We start from the raw sequence: 21,641 nt of genomic DNA, 5'->3' as shown, positions 1-21,641 counted from the left end.
TCCAATGTATATTTTTGGTGCCTTTGTCTAATATAAGATAACTGTAATTTTGTGGGTTAGTCTCTATGTCCTGTATTCTGTACTATTGGTCTACCAGTCTGTTTTGGTGCCAATACCATGATGGTTTTGTTATTGTTTCTCGGTAGTATAGTTTAAGGTCTGTATAGTGATGCCACCTGCTTCGCTCTTCCTGTTAAGGATTGCTTCACCTATTCTGGGTCTCTTATTTTTCCAGATGAATTTCATGACTGCTTTTTCTATTTCTATGTGGAATGTCATTGGAATTTTGATTGGAATTACATTAAACTTGTATAGTGCTTTTGATAGTATGGTCATTTTGACAATATTAATTCTGCCTATCCAAGTACAAGGGAGATCTTTGCATCTTCTAAGGTTTTCTTTAATTTCTTTCTTTAGAATTCTATAGTTTTTATTGTAGAGGTCTTTCTCCTTTTTTGTTTAGTTGATTCCCACATATTTTATTTTTTTGAGGCTATTGTAAATGGGATAGTTTTCCTTGTTTCTCTTTCTGAGGATTTGTCATGGATGTACAGAAATACCTTTGATTTATGGGTGTTGATTTTATATTCTGCTATTTTGATGAATTCATTTATTAGTTCTAGAAGTTTTCTGGTGGAATTTTTTGAGTCTTCTAGGTATAGAATCATATCATTGGCAAATAGTGTTGAGTTCTTGTTTTCTTATCTGTATCCCTTTAATTTCTTTAGTCTTTCTAATTTCTCTGTCTAGTGTTTCAAGGACTATGTTAAATAGAGATGATGAAAGAGGGCATCCTTGTCTTGTTTCTGTTTTTAGAGAGAATGCTTTCAAGTTTTCACCATTTAGAATAATATTGGCCTCGGGCTTAGCTTAGGTAGCTTTTATGATGTTGAGATATGTTCCTGTTATCCTAGATTTTGTAGTGTTTTGAACATAACTGGGTGCTGTAATTTTTGAATGCTTGTTCTGAGTCTACTAACATGATCATATGGTTCTTATCTTTAAATTCATTGATGTGATGAACTATATTTATTGATTTTATTGATTTCCATATGTTAAACCAAACTTGCATCCCTGGGATGAATCCATTTGATTGTGGTGCCCTACCTTTTGTATTTGATTTGCCAGAATTTTATTGAGAATTTTTGCACCCATGTTCATTAGACATATTGGTCTGATATTTTCTTTCTTTAATGTGTCTTTGTCTGGTTTTGGAATCCAGATGATATTGGCCTCATAAAGTGAATTTGGAAGTGTTCCCTCATTTTCTATTTCATGAAATAATTTCAGAAGTATTGCTATTCTTCTTTGATTTCTTGTAGGTCCTGAGCTTTTCTTGGTTGGCAGGCATCTTCTATTTCAGTGCTTGAAATTGATATGTTTACCTTGTGTATATCATTCTGATTCAGTTTGGGCAAATCATATGACTCAAGAAATTTGTTGATTACCTTCAATATTTTCTATTGTATTGGAGTACAAATTTTCAAAATAATTTCTAATTATCTCTGTATTTCTTAGTGTCTGTCATGATAATTGTTTTTTATCACAGCTGTTAGTAATTTGAATCCTCTGTCTGCTTCTCTTCATTAGCATAGGAAACAGTTTATCCATTTTATTTATTTTCTTCAAGATCTAATTTTGCTTTGCCAATTTTTTTCAATTGTTTCTTTTGTTTCAATTCCATTCATTTTATCTCTGATTTTAATTATTTCCTGTCTCCTACTGCTTTGGGGGTTAATTTGTTCTTCTTTTTCTAAGGCTTTGAGATGTAATGTTAGGTCATTTATTTGTTGACTTTTTCTTCTTTTAAGGAATGAATTCCATGCCATGAACTTTCCTCTTAGAACTGCCTGCATAGTATCCCAGAGATTTTGATATGTTGCATCAGTGTTCTCATTTACCTCTAAGAATTCTTTAGTCTCCTCTTTGATGTCTTTTGCAACCCATTGTTCATTCAGTCACATATTATTTAGTCTCTAGGTGATGGAGTAGCTTTTATTTTTTATTTTATCATTGATTTCTAATTTCATTCCATTATAATCAGATAGAATACAGGGTATTATCTCTAGTTCTCTTTATTTTGTAAGAGCTGCTTTGAAGCATGTTATATGGTCTATTTTAATAAATGATCCATGTACTGCTGAGAAGAAAGTGTTTCCACTTGGTGTGGGTTGAAATATGTCAATATCTATTGACTTAATTATTGGGTTATAAATTTTTTGAGGCATCTTGACCTATTTATATATTCTGAGGTCCTAATTTGTACATCTGCTGAGTGCATTTTGTTCCTGTATTTTGTGAGTTTCCTTTATCTCTTTATGATATATCTTAGGCTGGTGTTTTATTGTAGCCTCAATACATCTGATCTGTGCACTCAAAATGTTAATTTAAACCCCCAGTATTTCTTTAAAAGAAAAGAGTAATCTTCAGAAATAGTTGTAATTTAAGAATAAACCATCTATTAACATATGCTATGAATATTATTATTAATTATCTCTATAACTCTATTAGCCAAGGACAAATGTTGTGAGAAATAATGTAGAAAAGGTTGAAAATAGTATACATTGAATATAGTATACTGAATTAATTTGAATATAGGCTCCAAAATAACAAGAAGAATAAAATGAGAATAGGGTGGTGTAGGAATGAGAAATGTGAATGGAGATGGAAGGGAAGAAAAGACGTGCTAAGAGATAAACAATTAATGAAAAAATATATAAAATCCTATAGAACTCTGACAAAACTCGTTTTGGAGAGAATCTATGAATTGTTAATACCAAGGAATTATTATCTATCAGAGTTTCAGCTTCCTTTCTGTGACATTTTTGAAATACAGGACTTATTTTTCTTAATTTTGATTTTACAATCTCCCAACTGTGAGGGTATTTGTGCAACACAAATGTTTTGCTGTTTTCTGTCCTTGACTCTTGTCCAACATCATTAGGGAAGTCTGTATGTTTACCTCTACTTCCTCATTCCCTGGCCACCTCCATTGGTGGAACTTTGTCTGTTTCAGAACATTCTTCACTCTCAAAATAACTCTGTTATTTTGTTAATTGGTGGGATTGAAAGTCTGGTAAGGTTGACCACCTACTTCACCTGCTACATGTGTAGAATGATCTGGTTTGCATCACATCCCTTGTTTGAAGAGCTTCAGTCTCTGTGCCAAAGATGGTTAAATGGGATATATCAATCTATCCTTTATCTCCTTCTGTAATTGGTGAAATAATGCAGGGGTTCTCTGATTCCCTATTACCATGATATATCTCAATTATCTCCCATCATCCATTCTCCTTATTGCAGATACCAGACCTTGAATTTAAAATGAAAAAATGCCCTTCTCTCGTCTGCAGACCTATCAACTGGTCCTGTGCATTTCTCCCTAGTCTATGTTGCAGTCTTAGTCCATACACTCTTATGCTTTGAGTTTGCATTGATCCTATGAAAAGTACAGCCTATATGGAGATTTGATTTCAGATATTCAAAAACAATTATTCCAAGAAAGGAGTAAACAAAATAGAAAAGAAAACAAACATAAAGAGTGAAATATGAAAGAAAATGGTAAATTGATGATAGTCATAGTCTGTCATTCTAGAAGTCAGAATAAAAGAATCATTTCAAGATTTTATTGCTTCTCTATTACAAACACCTCTGCTAATAAGTTCTGATGTTATGGGGCAGACTACTCAGAAAATGTACCAGTCCATTTTGTCTGAATTGGATAGTTTTTATTTAGCCAGCCAAATGGCTGGCAACTGCTCCCCACAGGACCCATATCGGTCTCTGCAAGGAACAGACTTGAGCCTGAGCATTTCAGGGTCTTTAAAGGCAAAAACCACATCCAGGTTGATGTTGCTTCAAGCAACCAGGTGTACAAGAGCTGAATTGAGCAGTTATTGAAACAATGCAATGGATACATTTGTATTTCCGATAGGACTTTCCAGGTTATCATAGCAGCAAGCAAGCAGAAAGGAAGTGGGTCAAAATGACCCTAGTTGAATAGAAGTTAGAAAATGGTTACTAACATCTAGATAACCAATCTCTGACAGGGTACATTACCCAAGAAAAATGGGAACCAATGAAAGAACAATTTTACATTTCATAAGAATTGCCATTTTATGTTGCCAAACATGCTATATTAAGCAACTATTGATAGGTACAGAGGTGGAGTGTTACCATGGGAGAAGCATTTCTTACGTGACATGGAGTCTCAGGGTAAAATGAAGTCTGTTTAGTCATTCCCCAGATAGCCTGGCCCATGATATTGGGAGTTCTTCCACTCAAGAGTGCCAGAACTTTTAGTTGTATTAATCTCATTTCACTGTTCTGAACTTCTTTTCTGTTCATTTTATGAATATGTTGCTCAATACATTCAGCTTGTTTGAGAGTCAGTTCCCTTCCCACACTGCAGAATGCCCAGTGCTGCAACCATCTGTTGACTTTATTCTCTTTCTATTCTAAAAGTCATTTTGTTTTGTTTTGTTTTGTTTTCAACTGGTTGCTAGCTCACTGAATTTCTTACTGGCATTTTCCCACTGTCTTCCTACATTAGTTTGTTGCTAGAAAAAATACTGTTTTAACTTACTCTCAGGGAACTGCTACTTGTGGGTTTATAAGATATACCATTTTTTTCTCTTCTCTTTGTAGGATTTTTTTAAGTATCTTAAACAATGCTGACTTAATAGGTATGAATTCTTTTATTTTATGCATATCCTAAAAAGTTTTTATTTCTGTTTCCATTCTGAAGGATAACTTTTCTGGGTTTAGCAGTTTTGGTTAGTAGATATTTTCCTTCAGGGATTGAAACATGTTGTTTTATTTCTATTTGGATTTATAGTTTCTACTAAGAAGTAGGATATTATTCTAATTGATTTGCCTATACAATGGACATGATGTTTCTCTCTGGAGAATTTTAAAATTTCTTATTAATTCTGTTTATTTTGCATTTTAATTATAATATGATGTGGAGTAATATTTTTGGTCTTATTTATTTGGGGATTTTCAAAGCTTCCTTACCTTGATGACCATCTCATTTCCAAGATATGGAAAATTTTCTATTATTTTACTGAACACCTTTAAGAATGCCATTATCCTGTATCTCTACTCTTTTCTCAACATCAATGATTTTTAAGTTTGGTCCCTTAATGTCTCATATTTATTTTATGTTCTGATCGTGGTCTTCTTTTTTTTTTTTTTTTTAAATTAATTTTTATTGTAGGTAAAAATTCAAAACATTACATAGTTCTTGATATATCATATTTCACACTTTGATTCAAGTGGGATATGCGCTCCCATTTTTACCCCACATACAGATTGCAGAATCACATCAGTTGCACAACCATTGATTTACATATTGCCATTCTGGTGTCTGTTGTATTCTGCTGCCTTTCCTATCCTCTACTATCCCCGCTCCCCCCTCCCCTCCCCTCTTCTCTCTCTACCCCCTCTACTGTAATTCATTTCTCCCCCTTATATTTTTCCTCCTTTCCCCTCACTTCCTCTTGTATGTAATTTGGTATACCCCTGAGGGTCTCCTTCCATTTACATGCAATTTCCCTTCTCTCTCCCTTTCCCTCCCACCTCTCATCCCTGTTTAATGTTAATCTTCTTCTCATGCTCTTTGTCCCTACTCTGTTCTTAGCTACTCTCCTTATATCAAAGAAGACATTTGGCATTTGTTTTTAAGGGATTGGCTAGCTTCACTTAGCATAATCTGCTCTAATGCCATCCATTTCCCTCCAAATTCTATGATTTTGTCATTTCTTAATGCAGAGTAATACTCCATTGTGTATAAATGCCACATTTTTTTTATCCATTCGTCTATTGAAGGGCATCTAGGTTGGTTCCACAGTCTTGCTATTGTGAATTGTGCTGCTATGAACATGGATGTAGCAGTGTCCCTATAGTGTGCTCTTTTTAGGTCTTTAGGGAATAGACCGAGTAGGGGAATAGCTGGATCAAATGGTGGTTCCATTCCGAGCTTTCCAAGAAATCTCCATACTGCTTTCCAAATTGGCCGCACCAATTTGCAGTCCCACCAGCAATGTACAAGAGTACCCTTTTCCCCACATCCTCGCCAGCACTTGTTGCTGTTTGACTTCCTAATGGCTGCCAATCTTACTGGAGTGAGATGGTATCTTAGGGTGGTTTTGATTTGCATTTCTCTGACTGCTAGAGATGGTGAGCATTTTTTCATATACTTGTTGATTGATTGTATGTCCTCCTCTGAGAAATTTCTGTTCAGGTCCTTGGCCCATTTGTTGATTGGGTTATTCATTATCTCATTGTCTAATTTTTTTAGTTCTTTGTATATTCTGGATATTAGGGCTCTGTCTGAAGTGTGAGGAGTAAAGATTTGTTCCCAGGACGTAGGCTCCCTATTTACCTCTCTTATTGTTTCTTTTGCTGAGAAAAAACTTTTTAGTTTGAGTAAGTCCCATTTGTTGATTCTAGTTATTAACTGTTGTGCTATGGGTGTCCTATTGAGGAATTTGGAGCCCGACCCCACAGTATGTAGATCATAGCCAACTTTTTCTTCTATCAGACGCCATGTCTCTGATTTGATATCAAGTTCCTTGATCCACTTTGAGTTAACTTTTGTGCATGGCGAGAGAAAGGGATTCAGTTTCATTTTGTTGCAAATGGATTTCCAGTTTTCCCAACACCATTTGTTGAAGATGCTATCCTTCCTCCATTCCATGCTTTTAGCCCCTTTATCGAATATAAGATAGTTGTAGTTTTGTGGATTGGTTTCTGTGTCCTCTATTCTGTACCATTGGTCCACCCGCCTGTTTTGGTACCAGTACCATGCTGTTTTTGTTACTATTGCTCTGTAGTATAGTTTGAAGTCTGGTATAGCTATACCGCCTGATTCACACTTCCTGCTTAGCATTGTTTTTGCTATTCTGGGTCTTTTATTTTTCCATATGAATTTCATGATTGCTTTCTCTATTTCTACAAGAAATGCCGTTGGAATTTTGATTGGCATTGCATTAAACCTATAGAGAACTTTTGGTAATATCGCCATTTTGATGATGTTACTTCTACCTATCCATGAACAGGGTATATTTTTCCATCTTCTAAGATCTTCTTCTATTTCTCTCTTTAGGGTTCTGTAGTTTTCATTGTATAAGTCTTTCACCTCTTTTGTTAGGTTGATTCCCAAGTATTTTATTTTTTTTGAGGATATTGTGAATGGGGTGGTTGTCCTCATTTCCATTTCAGAGGATTTGTCGCTGATATACAGGAATGCCTTTGATTTATGCGTGTTGATTTTATAGCCTGCCACTTTGCTGAATTCATTTATTAGCTCTAATAGTTTCTTTGTAGACCCTTTTGGGTCTGCTAGGTATAGAATCATGTCATCTGCAAATAGTGATAATTTGAGTTCTTCTTTTCCTATTTTTATGCCTTTAATTTCTTTCGTCTGTGTAATTGCTCTGGCCAGTGATTCGAGAACTATGTTGAACAGAAGTGGTGAGAGAGGGCATCCCTGTCTTGTTCCAGATTTTAGAGGGAATGCCTTCAGTTTTTCTCCATTCAGAATGATGCTAGCCTGAGGCTTGGCATAGATTGCTTTTACAATATTGAGGTATGTTCCTGTTATCCCTATTTTTTCTAGAGTTTTGAACATAAAGGGATGCTGTACTTTGTCGAATGCTTTTTCCGCATCTATCGAGATGATCATATGGTTCTTATTTTTAAGCCTATTGATGTGGTGAATAACATTTATTGATTTCCGTATATTGAACCAACCTTGCATCCCAGGGATAAATCCTACCTGATCATGGTGCACAATTTTTTTGATATGTTTTTGTATCCGGTTCGCCAGAAGTTTATTGAGGATTTTTGCATCTAGGTTCATTAGAGATATTGGTCTGTAGTTTTCTTTCTTTGAAGTGTCTTTGTCTGGTTTAGGAATCAGGGTGATGTTGGCCTCATAGAATGAATTTGGAAGTTCTCCCTCTTTTTCTATTTCCTGAAATAGCTTGAAAAGTATTGGTATTAGTTCCTCTTTAAAGGTTTTGTAAAACTCTGCTGTATACCCATCCGGTCCTGGGCTTTTCTTAGTTGGTAGTCTTTTGATGGTATCTTCTATTTCCTCAATTGATATTGGTCTGTTTAGGTTGTCAATATCCTCCTGACTCAATCTGGGCAAATCATATGACTTAAGAAATTTATCGATGCCTTCACTATCTTCTATTTTATTGGAGTATAAGGATTCAAAATAGTTTCTGATAATCTTCTGTATTTCTGAAGTGTCTGTTGTGATATTGCCTTTTTCATCCCGTATGCTGGTAATTTGAGTTCTCTCTCTTCTTCTCTTCGTTAGCGTGGCTAAGGGTCTGTCGATTTTATTTATTTTTTCAAAGAACCAACTTTTAGTTTTGTCAATTTTTTCAATTGTTTCTTTCGTTTCGATTTCATTAATTTCAGCTCTGATTTTAATTATTTCTTGTCTTCTACTTCTTTTGCTGTTGTTTTGCTCTTCTTTTTCTAGGATTTTGAGTTGAAGTATTAGATCATTTATTTGTTGGTTTTTTTCTTTTTCTAAGGAATGAACTCCAAGCAATAAATTTTCCTCTTAGAACTGCTTTCAATGTGTCCCATAGATTCCGATATGTTGTGTCTGTGTTTTCATTTATCTCTAAGAATTTTTTAATTTCCTCCTTGATGTCTTCTATAACCCATTGATCATTCAGTAACCTATTGTTCATTCTCCAAGTGATGCATGATTTTTCCTTACTTCTTTTATCGTTAATTTTCAATTTCATTCCATTATGGTCAGATAAGATACATGGTATTATCTCTACTCCTTTGTATTGTCTAAGAGTTGCCCTGTGACATAATATATGATCTATTTTTGAGAAGGATCCATGTGCTGCTGAGAAAAAAGTGTAACTGCTTGATGTTGGGTGGTATATTCTATATATGTCAATTAAGTCTAGGTTATTAATTGTGTTATTGAGCTCTATAGTTTCCTTATTCAACTTTTGTTTCATTAGTGCCTGGGCACACTCTCCTTGTTTGCCTCCCTCAGGCCCTAAGTTTGTAGAGCTTGGGGCTGAGAACCCCCAGCAAATTTGCTTACCTTCTGGTAGCCACGCCCCTGTATCTGATGCAAGAGACCTCAGTTGTCAGCACTGGTGGGAGCGGTAGCCGTGAGTCCCACGCCAAGGCGAGTCAGTGCAAGAGACCTCAGTTGTCAGCACTGGTGGGAGCGGTAGCTGGGAGTCCTGCGCCGCACGGTTCCTGCCGGCTCCTGTGCCAGCGCCGCCGCGGCTCCCACCGGCTCCCGCCGGTTCCGGCCGGCTCCCGTGCCGCTGCTGCAGCTCCCGCCGGTTCCGGCCGGCTCCCGTGCCGCTGCCCCGGCTGCCGCTGGCTCCCTCGCCGCAGCCGTGGCTGCCGCCGGCTCCCGTGCCGCCCTCAGTCTGGCTATTGCGCTCACAGGAGAGCTGGGAGGGGCCCTTAAGTTTTCCCCGCTGATCTATAGCTGAAAGAGCTGTGATCAGTCAAAAAAAAAAAAAAAAAAAAAAACAGAGATGATGACGTCAGCTCTCCAAGATGGTGGCCGCTGGCTTCCTCTGTGGTCTGACCGATGTGGAGAACCGAATTGGATGGCTTCCTTCCCCGTCTCAAGCCCAGAATTCAGCTCTGAGTACAGTATTTGCACAGCTGGCGGGAGCCTGCAGAATCCGTAGCGCTGTATCTTTGCATTGTTATCTTAGCAGAGCCAGAGGGGAATGGCGGGAGCTGTCTGCCAGCCGGGCGGGGACCCTTCTCGCCAAGCGGGGCCGCCGGGGGCCGCTTGTAAAGCCGGGTGGCTGCAGCCGCGTGGCTAAGAACCAGGCGGGCGGGGTGGCTGTTTGCAGAGCCAGAGGGGAATGGCGGGAGCTGTCTGCCGGCCGGGCGGGGACCCTTCTCGCCGAGCGGGGCCGCTGGGGGCCGCTTGTAAAGCCGGGTGGCTGCAGCCGCGTGGCTAAGAACCAGGAGGGCGGGGTGGCTGTTTGCAGGGCAAGAGCGGGGCCGCCAGGGTAGCCGGGATGGCGGAAGCTGTCTGTCGGCCGGGCAGGGACCCTTCTCGCCGAGTAGGGCCGCCGGTGGCACTTGTAAAGCCGGGCGGCTGCAGCCTCGTGGCTAAGAACCAGGCGGGCGGGGTGGCTGTTTGCAGAGCAAGAGCGGAATGGCGGGAGCTGTCTGCCGGCCGGGCGGGGACCCTTCTCGCCAAGCAGGGCCGCCGGTGGCCGCTTGTAAAGCCGGGTGGCTGCCGCCGCGTGGCTAAGAACCAGGCGGGCGGGGTGGCTGTTTGCAGGGCAAGAGCAGGGCCGCCAGGGTAGCCGGGATGGCGGAAGCTGTCTGCTGGCCGGGCGGGGACCCTTCTGCCGCACTGCTCTGGGCCGCCTGCCGCTTGCAGAAGCGGCCGGTGGCCGTGGGATTGGACTCTGCGCCCGCGGGTCAAGTTTCACTTGTCTGGGGCAAACTGTCACGTCTAATAAACTTACTAATTCTCGGCAGGTCTTCTTTCAACGGAATTTTGCTAGATGATCCTCAGTAGGTAGAATGTAGCTGTTTTAATGAGTGTTTCTGATCCCGTTAATGTGGAGATATTGAGAGTGCTGTTTCCTCGCCGGCCGCCATGTTGGATCATGGTCTTCTTTTTCTTCTTTTTCTGAGTATTCAAGTTCATACATTTTCTTCAAGGCCTGAAATACTGTCTTCTACATAATCTAGTTTATCAATGTGCCTTTCACCTGAGGTTTTTATTTGATAAATTGCATTTTTCATTTTCAGATTTTCTGTGTGTTTCTTTTTCATTATCTGTATCTCCTTATTATAATGCTTTTTATATCCTTAGTTTATTTCTTAGATCTTTTTTTGGTTCATTGATTATTATAACAATCAACATTTTTATTTCTTTATCTGTTTTTTCCTATGCTTTGATAACTATGGAATCTGTTATTGAAATGTTATATACTTTGGGGGGCAGGTTTTTACCTTGTTTTTCATATTTCTATATTGATTTTTACACACTAGATGGAATGATTATATCATATTCTCGTATGAAGTTTTTAATGTGCTGCTTTATTTTTGCCATGTTGGATATATGTCTAAATGTCAAAAATCCCACTCAACATGATCATACTACTATGTTAAGTCACCATCAATGTTTTAGTGGAGATAGTAATCCCCAAAATCATATCAGAACAAGCACACAAACTAATATACCTCTCATGATTTTGATCTGGACTGTCGCCACAGTAGTCACGTATCAAAAGTATGATCCTCAATGCAGCAAGTTTGATAAGTGAGACTTTTAGGCAATTATTAGGTCTCTGAACTCATTGACAGATTAATCCATAAACCATTGATATCTGAATGGACTATTGAATGGTAACTGTAGGCAGGTGGCTCATGACTTGAAGAGGGAGGCCAGTGGAGGTATATATTTGGAGATATATATATATATATATATATATATATATCCCCTCCCCTTCCTGTTACTGTCTTTTACTCTGATTTCTGGCTGTCATATTCCACCATACACTATCATCATGATGATTCTACCTTGAAGCCAGCCGACCATTTACTGACTCCTCTGAAAACATGAGCCCAAATAAATCTTTTCTCCTCTAGTTGTTCTTTGAAAGGATTTTGGCCATAATGACAAAAAGCTGACTAATACCATCTACTTAAAAAGGTATTTAAAAGGTTCTGCACAACTCCACTAATCCAATAGTGGAAAATGAAAGTAATGCTCTAGAAAAAGCTGATAAATTAGGTACTAATGAATGTACAATTACTATTGAACTATGTAGTGCATGATAAGGGAAAACATAAAGAACAGGGGGAAAAAGAAAAAAATAGGGGGATGGATAAACAGAAAAAGATAATGCAAGAAGAAAAAGACATATCAAAGATGAAAGAGTATAAATATGAACACAGATAATAAACATAGAAAGACTAAATATGATTAAGGTTTTAAAACATTAAAAGAAACATAGATTTAGATTAAGGCATTTGATGTTAAATAATAGAGGGATACCTATCGAATCCATACAGAAAATATTGCTATGAAATTAAATCCTGACATTAGAGAATTTTAAGTCATATCATACTGAACATTTGAGATGGAGACATTTTGGGAGAACTTCCAGATTTGTATTTCATCAGCTTTGGGGAAGATAGTTAAATGCCCACATCTTCTATCTTTATCTCTATGTTTCTTCATTCATGGAGGTAAAAACCTAACCAGCCTACTTCAGATGCAAGTATAGGAGGCTCCCTCAATTTTTTGGTTTTTACAGGCACCATAGCTTTTTTGGAGGGTCAGAGGAAACTATGACAAGTTGTCTGTGGCTTAGCATTCATGTCTCTTCTTCATTGAAGATGCAGATTTGGTGAATCTCTAAAAATGTTTTGTGTGCCTGGAGTTGTAAAAACAGATGTGAGCTCATCTGTGTAGATTTTGGGATGCTTGGGGAATGGCAGATAACATCACATCAGTTCAGTAGTCCTGTGGTAATGTTGCGGGGTGGCCTTTTGGAGGTCTGTGGCAGCTGTTTTCAACACTTGTGTTGATGGGTCTGCATCTGGGCATGCAGTCACCAGCATCTGTGCAACACATATCTACAGGTTATCTATATGGTGCATGTGGCAGTGTTCGACCACAGGCAGCTTCTGCTGGCTTCTGGGGCCTTTGTGTCAGTGGATATGTCTGAGAAGACTCCGTGGTGCCCAACATCTGTGAGACACATGTCTGTGGGCTGTTTCTGTGGTATGCATTGTGGTGCTTGTTTGCATTTGTCTTCTACTGGCTATTGGGGCCCACTTCTGTGAGCACTTTATAGTGACTTATATCTGCACTGCAAGTGGCACTGTGGAGACCTGGTGTCTTCTGCAGTCTGCTGTGGCTCATACACCTATGGCAGTAGCTGGGGCACTTGCTGCCACCCCATGCCACACTCCCTGATCATAACTTGCTCTCTCTTCCATTCCATGCCACTCCCCTTGTCCATGAACATATTACTCAGACAGCCCATTTCAAAGGTATTCCCTTTGATAGTATTTGTTGCTATCTGTATTTGGGGTGAAGATATATAAATTTAATGCCTTATAGAAAAGTAGGCTTAGGTGTGGTCTCTACAAAAATGGCTGCCTGCTGCTTTTACACCAGCAATTTCAGATAAGCTGTGCACTTCTAGCTAAGTGCTTTTCAGTTTCTACCCTCAGCTTAACTTGGTCTGGCTTTCTTTTTTTTCTATTAGTTCTGAAACTTATCAGCATTGTATTTTTCTTTTCCTCCCTTTGCTAAACTTCCCCCAAACTTCCCCTGTTCAGTGTCTACATTTTTTCTTGTTTTCTGTTCCAACAACCAGAATTTCTAAGTCTCTCCAAAACTCTGACCAGTATTGTGTCTCAGTGCATTCCTCTCTGATCAGCTGTTGTCTCACAGCAGATTGTAGAGGAGTCAGGATTTTTGGTCAACTTCCACTCCACCATCCTGCCTTTCCCCAACTTAGACTTTTGTTCAATTGATGTAGACTCTTCTGCATAATGGAATTATCATCTATTTCACTGCTAAGAAAATGATCAACTAGCCAGTGCTATATGTCCATGTGAGACAGATTATTCTAATTTCTGCTTTGATTCTTCTAAGAATCTTTTTTGGTGGGCATTGTGCCTACAAAACCTTTGTCAATTAAGTACTGCCACTTTAACTCTGACACTTGGGGATACAGTTATCCCTATGGAATTTAGCTTTTCAAGTTTAATAGTGGCTCTTACCCTTGTAATTTCTGATTTTCAGAGAAAAGTGATCACAGAGCATTTCAAAGATGTTTCTCACAATTACTATAGAGTAAAAGATCCAAACACTTAGAAATGTCAATCAATAGTCCATCTTTACTAAGTTTTTGGATCTTTTACTCTGTAGTATATCAATCCAGGACTGGATTTTTTTTAATACCAGGGATTGAACTCAGAGGCTGTTAACCACTGAGGCACATCCCCAGCACTTTTTGTATTTTATTTAAAGACAGGGTCTGACTGAGTTCCTTAGGGCCTGCTAAGTTACTGAGAGTGTCTTTGAACTCATGATCCTCCTGCTTCAGCCTTCTGAGCCGCCGGGATTATAGGCATGTGCCACTGCACCTGGAAGACTGGAATTTTAACTTCATTTACCATAGGCTACATTTTGTAGTACATTTTTCTCAACTTTTTATAGCCATTTGTAACCCCATGAGCTGTAGTACCATAACAATACATTTGGCCCATTCCAACTTTATGTTCCTTCCACCATTGTTCTATATGTTTAATATCCATTTATATGTCTATACCTTGCATGTTTATCTGTGTAAATTGAAAAACCACTAAGTTTTTTTAGGAGTTTATTGCATCTAGTGGGTCAAAATTTGTACCTCACCATTATGGGCGTGCTAGGACTTGTATGTAGTTACAGATCTAGAAGCAATATTGTGATCCTGAGGATAATCAGCGTATCTTACCCCTGCTTATTCTCAAGGCTTTAGTTGTATTTGATTTCTCTTCCTGTAATATTATGTCTGTAAGCATACACAGTTCTGCAGTAACTTTGCAGATCAGTCATGATACAGCTCCCACCACTCCATTAAATTAAGCAATTTCTAACTCAATTTGCAAAATATGCTACAATTCCTGTCAGTGCTACAAGTCAGGGAAGACAGTAACCAGTCACTTGGGCTGCCCCAAGACAAACAAGAAGTTTCCAAGCAAGTTATACTCTTTTACTTTCAACCTGAGAGAGGGTGGAATCAATAATCAAATACCTTCCTCCCAACTGCTCTTTTTCCCATGCAGTGGGGTGGCTAGGGTGAGCAAAAATGCCATGATATTTCCTAGAAATTTGATTGTGTTCTTTTATAGGTATTTTCCTTGTTGCCATGGTTTCTCAAATAGTTCTGGTTATCTCAAAATGTTATATTAGTCTACATGTCATTTTTTGGTGTTTCTGTAGGGGAATAAGAACTTAAACCTCCGTAGTCTGCCATTTTGCTAACATCACTATCCAGTGGTATAAATTCTTATCATATTTGTCTATTTTTATATTTATTTTATAAGGTTGTGGCCCACCTTGAAAATATTCTAGGTGCCTCAGTTCAACATGTTAAACTGAAGGAAATGAAGTATTCTTTTCAGTTGTGGATTACAATGATGTCAACAAAGGGACATGATGGAAAGGTATGTTCACTTCTTTTCTTTCTTCTTTCTTTCTATAAGTGATTTTTGAGATTCTTTTGCAAGTCATACACTTGGAGATAGAGAAAATAAATAGGAAAAATAAGAAAAAATGAAATATTTAAAGAAAAGTTTTGATTAGTGAGTGATATTCTGGTATAAGAATATATGATTGTATGATCAAAGAGAAGGCCCATCCATAATATGGAAGTCAGTTAAAGCTTATATTTTAACTTTACTGTATATACAGACTAATAGGCCCAAATTTGAGTCACAGGCCATTTCCTAGTTTTGGTATCTGAGACAGGTTATTTACCTATTCCTCAATAGAGATAAAATTAGGTAGATACTTATGTTACAGAATTATTATATGGATTAAGAATATTCCTTGTGAATTGTGTGACATGTAGCAGCCTCTCAATAAGAAGAACTCATGAATCCCTTACTACTTTCAAAATATAAATAAAAAGTAACTTGTTTTAAAGAAATAGACATTTTTCTTCATATAAACATCTTGGAAATGTCCTAAAAATTTATGTAAATCTATAAGCGGAGGATGTTTGCCTGATATATAGGTTAATAATCAGAGTGTTGCATCATAAATAAAGGAAAAGATTAGTAACAAAAACCCCATTCAGGGTCCACTTCCAATCTTTACATTTGGACCTCAACATGCATGATGATTATTAAAATTTGTCCTGAAATTTAGTAGCCTGAAAAGACATAAAGGGAATAAAAATCTGTTCTTTTCCTAACTATAATATGATGCCTGACACAGAGCCAGTGGTCATAATCACTCACTAATAACTTATTCCCTCAGAACAGGAAGATTGTATAGCTGGTACCTGAAGCTTTTAATAAGTAAAAGGGATATGGACATTTTATGATCCATAATTTTTATTACAAGGTATCATCTGCCTGTATCTATGTGGGTTTGTCTCTGTTTTCTATTCAATTGTTTTTCATGTTTGTTTAGGGGTCAGTACCATTCTATTTTTGTTATTATAACTCTGTAGTATAATCTGAGTTATGGTATTGTGATGCCTCTAGCATTGCTCTTCTTTCTCAGTATTCCTTTGATTATTATGAATCTCTAATTCTTCCAAATTATTTTTAAACATTTTAAAAATTTTGGTCATAAATGAACATAATACCATTATTTTATTTATTTATGTGGTGTGGAGTATCAAACCCAGTGCCCCACACATGTGAGGCAAGGGCTGTACCACTGAGCCCCAACCCCAGCCCCCAAAGAAATATTATAATTTTTTTTCTAGCTCTGTGAAAAATGCCATTGTTTTTTTTTTGGTGGTTGCATTGATTTTCTATAAGTTGTTTGATAGTATGACCATTTTGACAATATTAATTCTACATATCCAATAACATTAGAGGTCTTTCCATCTTCTGGGTTCTTATTCGATTGCTTTTTTCAGTGTTCTATAGTTTTCACTCTATATGTCTTTCACCTACTTAATTAGATTAACCCCCATGTATTTTATTTGTTTACCTTTTTTTGCTTTTAAATGTATTGTAATGCATTCCACATGACAGTAGAATGCATTTTGACACATGTAGACAAATGGAGCACAACTTCTCATTCTTCTGGCTTTACATGATACAGAGTCACACTGGTATTGTAAACACACATGGTAATAATGTCCATCTCATATCACTGTTCTTCCCATCCTCACAACCCTTCCCCTCCCCTCACTCCCCTCTGCACAATCTAAAGTTCCTTCATTCATACCTACTCATGCCCCCAACCATGGATTACCATCCACTTATCACAGAAAATATTTGACCTTTTTTAGGGGGGGTTTGGCTTATTTTGCTTAACATGATATTCTCCAGCTTCATCCATTTACCTGCAAATGTCATAATTTTATTATTCTTTGAGGCTGAGTAATATTCCACTGTTTATGTACCACATTTTCTTTATCCATTCATCTGTTGAAGGGCATATAGTTTGGTTCCATAGTTTAGCTATTGTAAATTGAGCTGCTATAAACATTTATGAGGCTGTGTCACTGTAGTATGATGATTTTAAGTTCCTTGGGTATAAAGGAGGAGAAAATTGTAACCACATGCACCTCAGATAGGATATATAAAGAACTCAAAAAAATTAACACCAAAAAAATAAAATAACCCAATCAATAAATGGGCTAAGGAACTGGAAAATTCACAGAGGAAGAAATACAATCAGTCAACAAACATATGAAAAAAAATTTTCATCATCTCTAGCAATTAGAGAAATGGAAATCAAAACCCAGTTAATTTTATTTTAATTGGAGTCATTTTAAATGGCATAATTAAAAAAATATGTTTTTAAGCAGATTAATTTTCAGATTATAGGAAAGTGATTGATTATACATGTTGTTCTTGTATCCTGCTACTTTACTAAATGTACTTCTAACTCTAGAATTCTTCTGGTGAAGTGTCCTGTGTCACTGAATTATAAGATAATGTCATGGGCAAAGAGAGAAATAGATTTCTTCTTTTTTCCTATTTCTATCCCTTTATTTGCATCTTCTGTTTCTTTTGGTTAGTTTAGATAGGAGTTTATCAATCTTGCTTATTCTTTCAAAGAAACAATTCTTTGTTTTATTTATACTTTGTATTATTTTTAGTCTCAATTTTTTAATCCAAGCTCTGATTTTAATTATTACCTGTCTTCTGCTGATTCTGGTGTTAGTTTATTCCTCTTTTTCTATGGCCTTGAAGTCTAAAATTAGATTATTTATTTGGTATCTTTCATTTTTTGATGTAGAAAGTCAGTGCTACAAATGTCCTCTTATAATTGCTTTCATACTCTCCCAGAGATTTTAAAATGTTGTATCACTATTCCCACGTTTCTAAGAATTTTTTCACTTCTCCCCTAATTTCTTATACTGTTTATTCATCATTCAATACAGAGTATTATTTAATTGCCAGATTTTAGAATGTTTTCTAATTTTTATCATTTTTTTATTTTTAATTTTTATCCATTAAATGAATAAATTCTACTTTGTTTTTTCCAATGATTTCCTTTTGTGATCTAAAATAAGATCCATTTTAGAAATTACATGAGCTGCTGAGAAGAAGGTGAATTTAGTCATAGAAGGATTAAATATTCTGTAAATGTCCGTTAAGTCCATTTGATCAATAATATTTTCAGTTATGAAGAATCTTTACTTATTTTATGTCTGGACGACCTATTTCATGGTGAGAGGGTTGTACTGAAATCACCCAGTATTACAGTATATGATCCATTTAATTCTTTATATCGGGAAAGGTTTATGTACATAGATGCACGTTTAGGGGGTGCATGAATATTTACAATCATTTTCTCTCTTTTTTTGATGCTTCGTTTAACCTTTATGATGTTACCATCTTTGTCTCTTTTGATTAATTTTTATTTGAAGTTCACTTTATCTGATATGAGAGTAACTACCCTGCTTACTTTTGGCAAACATTATCTTTTGCATTTAATATGTCAATGTCTTTCTGAGGTGAGTCTCTTGCAAGCAACCTATTTTTGGATTTTGTTTTTCAATCCAATATTCCAATATATGTCCTTTGATTGAAGAGTTTAGACCATTTACAGTCAGTGTTATCATACAGAGATAGGTTTTATTTCTTGCCATTTTTATTTATTTCTAATGGTTAATTCATAATTGATTTTTCTTTAATTAACTATTCTTCTAGTGCAATTCATCCCTATGCTTGTTTTCATTTTTATTTTTTATTCTGCATGAAATATTTCATTGCATATGTTTTGTAGTGCAGACTTAGTGTTTATAAATTCTTTTTGTTGTGTTTCTCACAGGTTTTTCTTTCATCTTTAATTCTGAAGGACAAGTTTTCTGGATGAAGTATTCTTGCTTGGCACCTATTACTGATTTCATTATTATTGCAACCCTCCTAGCTTTATCTGGGCTGAGAAATCAATTGAAATCTGAATTGATCTGCCTCTAAATTTGACTTTCTGTTTTTCTCTTGTGGCTTTTAAAATTCTAGCCTGATTCTGTATATTAGGAATTTTTATTAAAATGTGTCTTAGAGACCACGTTTTTTGATCTTGCCTATTTTGAGTTCCACATGGATATTATATTTGGATTTAAATCTCATTCCTACAATTTGAAAAAAATTCTAGTATTTCATTGAAAAGGTTCTGCATTTCTTTAGTTTCTAATTTAGAGCCATATCTATACCAATGATTCTTAAATTTTGTCTCTTGATATTGTCACAGGTTTCTTGAATATTCTGTTCATGGTCTCTTAGAGTCTTTTCTGTATTGTCAGCTTTATTTTCAGGATCATATTCTTTTTCTTAAAGTCCTGAAAATCTAGCTTCAAAGTGGTCTCATATATTGGTGATGCTATCTATTGATTTTTAAATTTGATTGAGTTTTTCATTTACAGTTTTTCTCTTTTGTTCTTTTTCATCATCTCTCTTTATTGAAATAATGTTTCACTTCCTGTCTTTTCTCTCTAATTTTTATCCTTACATCTTTTTTTTAGCTCATTGCACAAGTTATCTATGAACTTTCTAAATTCCTTATCTGACATTTCCTCTACTAACATGTCATTGGAGTCAATTATCTATGTGTTCTTTTCAGTTTGGGACATTTTGTTGCTTTTTCATGCTGCTTGTATGTCTACCCATCTCTTGGGATGCTTATTGCTTCTTTGTCTTTTTTTTCCAATGGACTATTTCATGTACTTATTTATCTTCAGTTGCCTCTTCTTAGGTGAATATCTAAGTATAGATACTTTAACTCAATGTGTGTCCACTGCTATCCCCATTATCACCACCGTTTTGCAAGAAGCCACTGACCCCTGTTTAGCACAAACACTTCAGAACAAAGTCACATACTATTTAACCATATGGAAAAAAATGATGGTTCTGTTCTCCACAGTTTCTCTATCCCAGGTATAAACATTATGTTTATATTTCTTCTTTAATGCTGAATAATATTTCAGTCTGTTTATGTGTACATACATGTGTGAATATACATATATATGTATATACTTATTGATTCATCCATTGATGGATTACTAGGTTGATTCCATATCTTAACTATTGTGAATAGTGTGAAAATAAACATGGGCATATGATCCCCTTGATATGATGATTTTATTTACTTTAATTATGTATCCAGAAGTGGGATAGCTGGATCAATGTGGTATAGTTTTTTTGAGTAGCATCCATTATACTTGTATAAATTTACATTCCCATCAACAGTGTATGAGCATTCCTTTTTTTCTACATCCTGGCTAACATTTGTTGTTGTTGTTGTTGTTGTTTGGTAATAACAATCTAACTAGGGAAAGATGATATCACATTATAATTTTGATTCACATTTCTATGATGGCCAATGATATTGTCTGTTTGTTCATTAACTCTATTTTTACAGAAAATATTCTTGTGTTTTCTTTCTTACCTAAATCTCAGGAACCTGTAAAATTTGTGGATCTCCTTGGTGACCATGGGAAACCAATTAATCCTCTTTGGGAATTGATCAAATGGTGCTTGGGTCTGTCAGTATACACTATTCCTTCCATTGGTATGTAAATCATCTTCTTTGATTTACTTGTTTGATATATTAAGGGAAGAGAAGATCATTCTACCAAAAATATCCTAATGAGTACCACTCCCAATATTTGAGGAAAGATGCAACATATGGATAACTTTATCCACACTCACCATATTCTAGTTTATCATTATGTACCAAAAACTGTCCTGTGTATTATACGCCATTCATTTGCTGCAAATTTATTCTGATGACCATTTTACTGGATTAGAAACCATACATAATGCAGTAAGCCTACATCCCTACCAAGTTAAGTAGTGCTCTTCAAACACTCATATTACAATTCCTAAATCTGATGAGAATTTTCTGTGTTTTGGATTTCAATATGTAAATGTAAAATCTGTACAATATATTTGACCCTAGAAATAATCCCACTCAATGATATTTTGATGAGTCAACTTATAAAATAATAATCACTGCTCTTGTACAATAAGTTCAGTTCAGAAGCTCACCAAATTAGCATGGTTAATGCACACTTGTTGAACAATTGATGATTGCTGTTATTGTAAAAAATGTACATTGAGTATCAAATGTGTACTTCTGGTGTGATATATGTGCCATCCCTTTAAATATCCAAGGGAGTTGGATATTGCAGGTATGCTCATTCTTTATATTGAGAAAAATTAAGTGAATATAAATTATTTTAATTACATCAAGCTGAAATTTAATCATAACTTTTTCAAAGAGTAGCTTGTTTTATTCTCATTAAGTTGTTTATACTGTCAGTTTTTTACTGTTTTACTCTATAAAATAAGATTATTAAAATTATGTGCTATCTTTGTAATTGAGTGGGTTAAGTGAAATATATTTCATATCATGTGTTCCCAGTTAAATGACATGGTGTACACAAAGCATC

At 36.2% G+C, this 21,641-nt stretch overlaps 1 protein-coding gene across 2 annotated transcripts in view; it reads left to right on the top strand.

The window, feature by feature from the left end:
• The window catches only part of Faah2 (fatty acid amide hydrolase 2), a 144,719-nt gene that overhangs the window by 57,631 nt on the left and 65,447 nt on the right, over positions 1–21,641 (top strand). For both annotated transcript variants that reach the window (XM_077107303.1, XM_077107302.1), the window contains exons 8-9: positions 15,097–15,216; positions 20,647–20,758. In XM_077107303.1, coding sequence (XP_076963418.1) covers positions 15,097–15,216; positions 20,647–20,758 — 232 coding nt within the window. The remainder of the gene's footprint in view (positions 1–15,096; positions 15,217–20,646; positions 20,759–21,641) is intronic.

This window comes from Callospermophilus lateralis, chromosome X (assembly GCF_048772815.1).
Source record: "Callospermophilus lateralis isolate mCalLat2 chromosome X, mCalLat2.hap1, whole genome shotgun sequence".
In the NCBI taxonomy this organism is placed as follows: domain Eukaryota; kingdom Metazoa; phylum Chordata; class Mammalia; order Rodentia; family Sciuridae; genus Callospermophilus; species Callospermophilus lateralis.
Note: the sequence above shows the minus strand (reverse complement) of the source record. Positions and strands in the feature narration are given on the sequence as shown.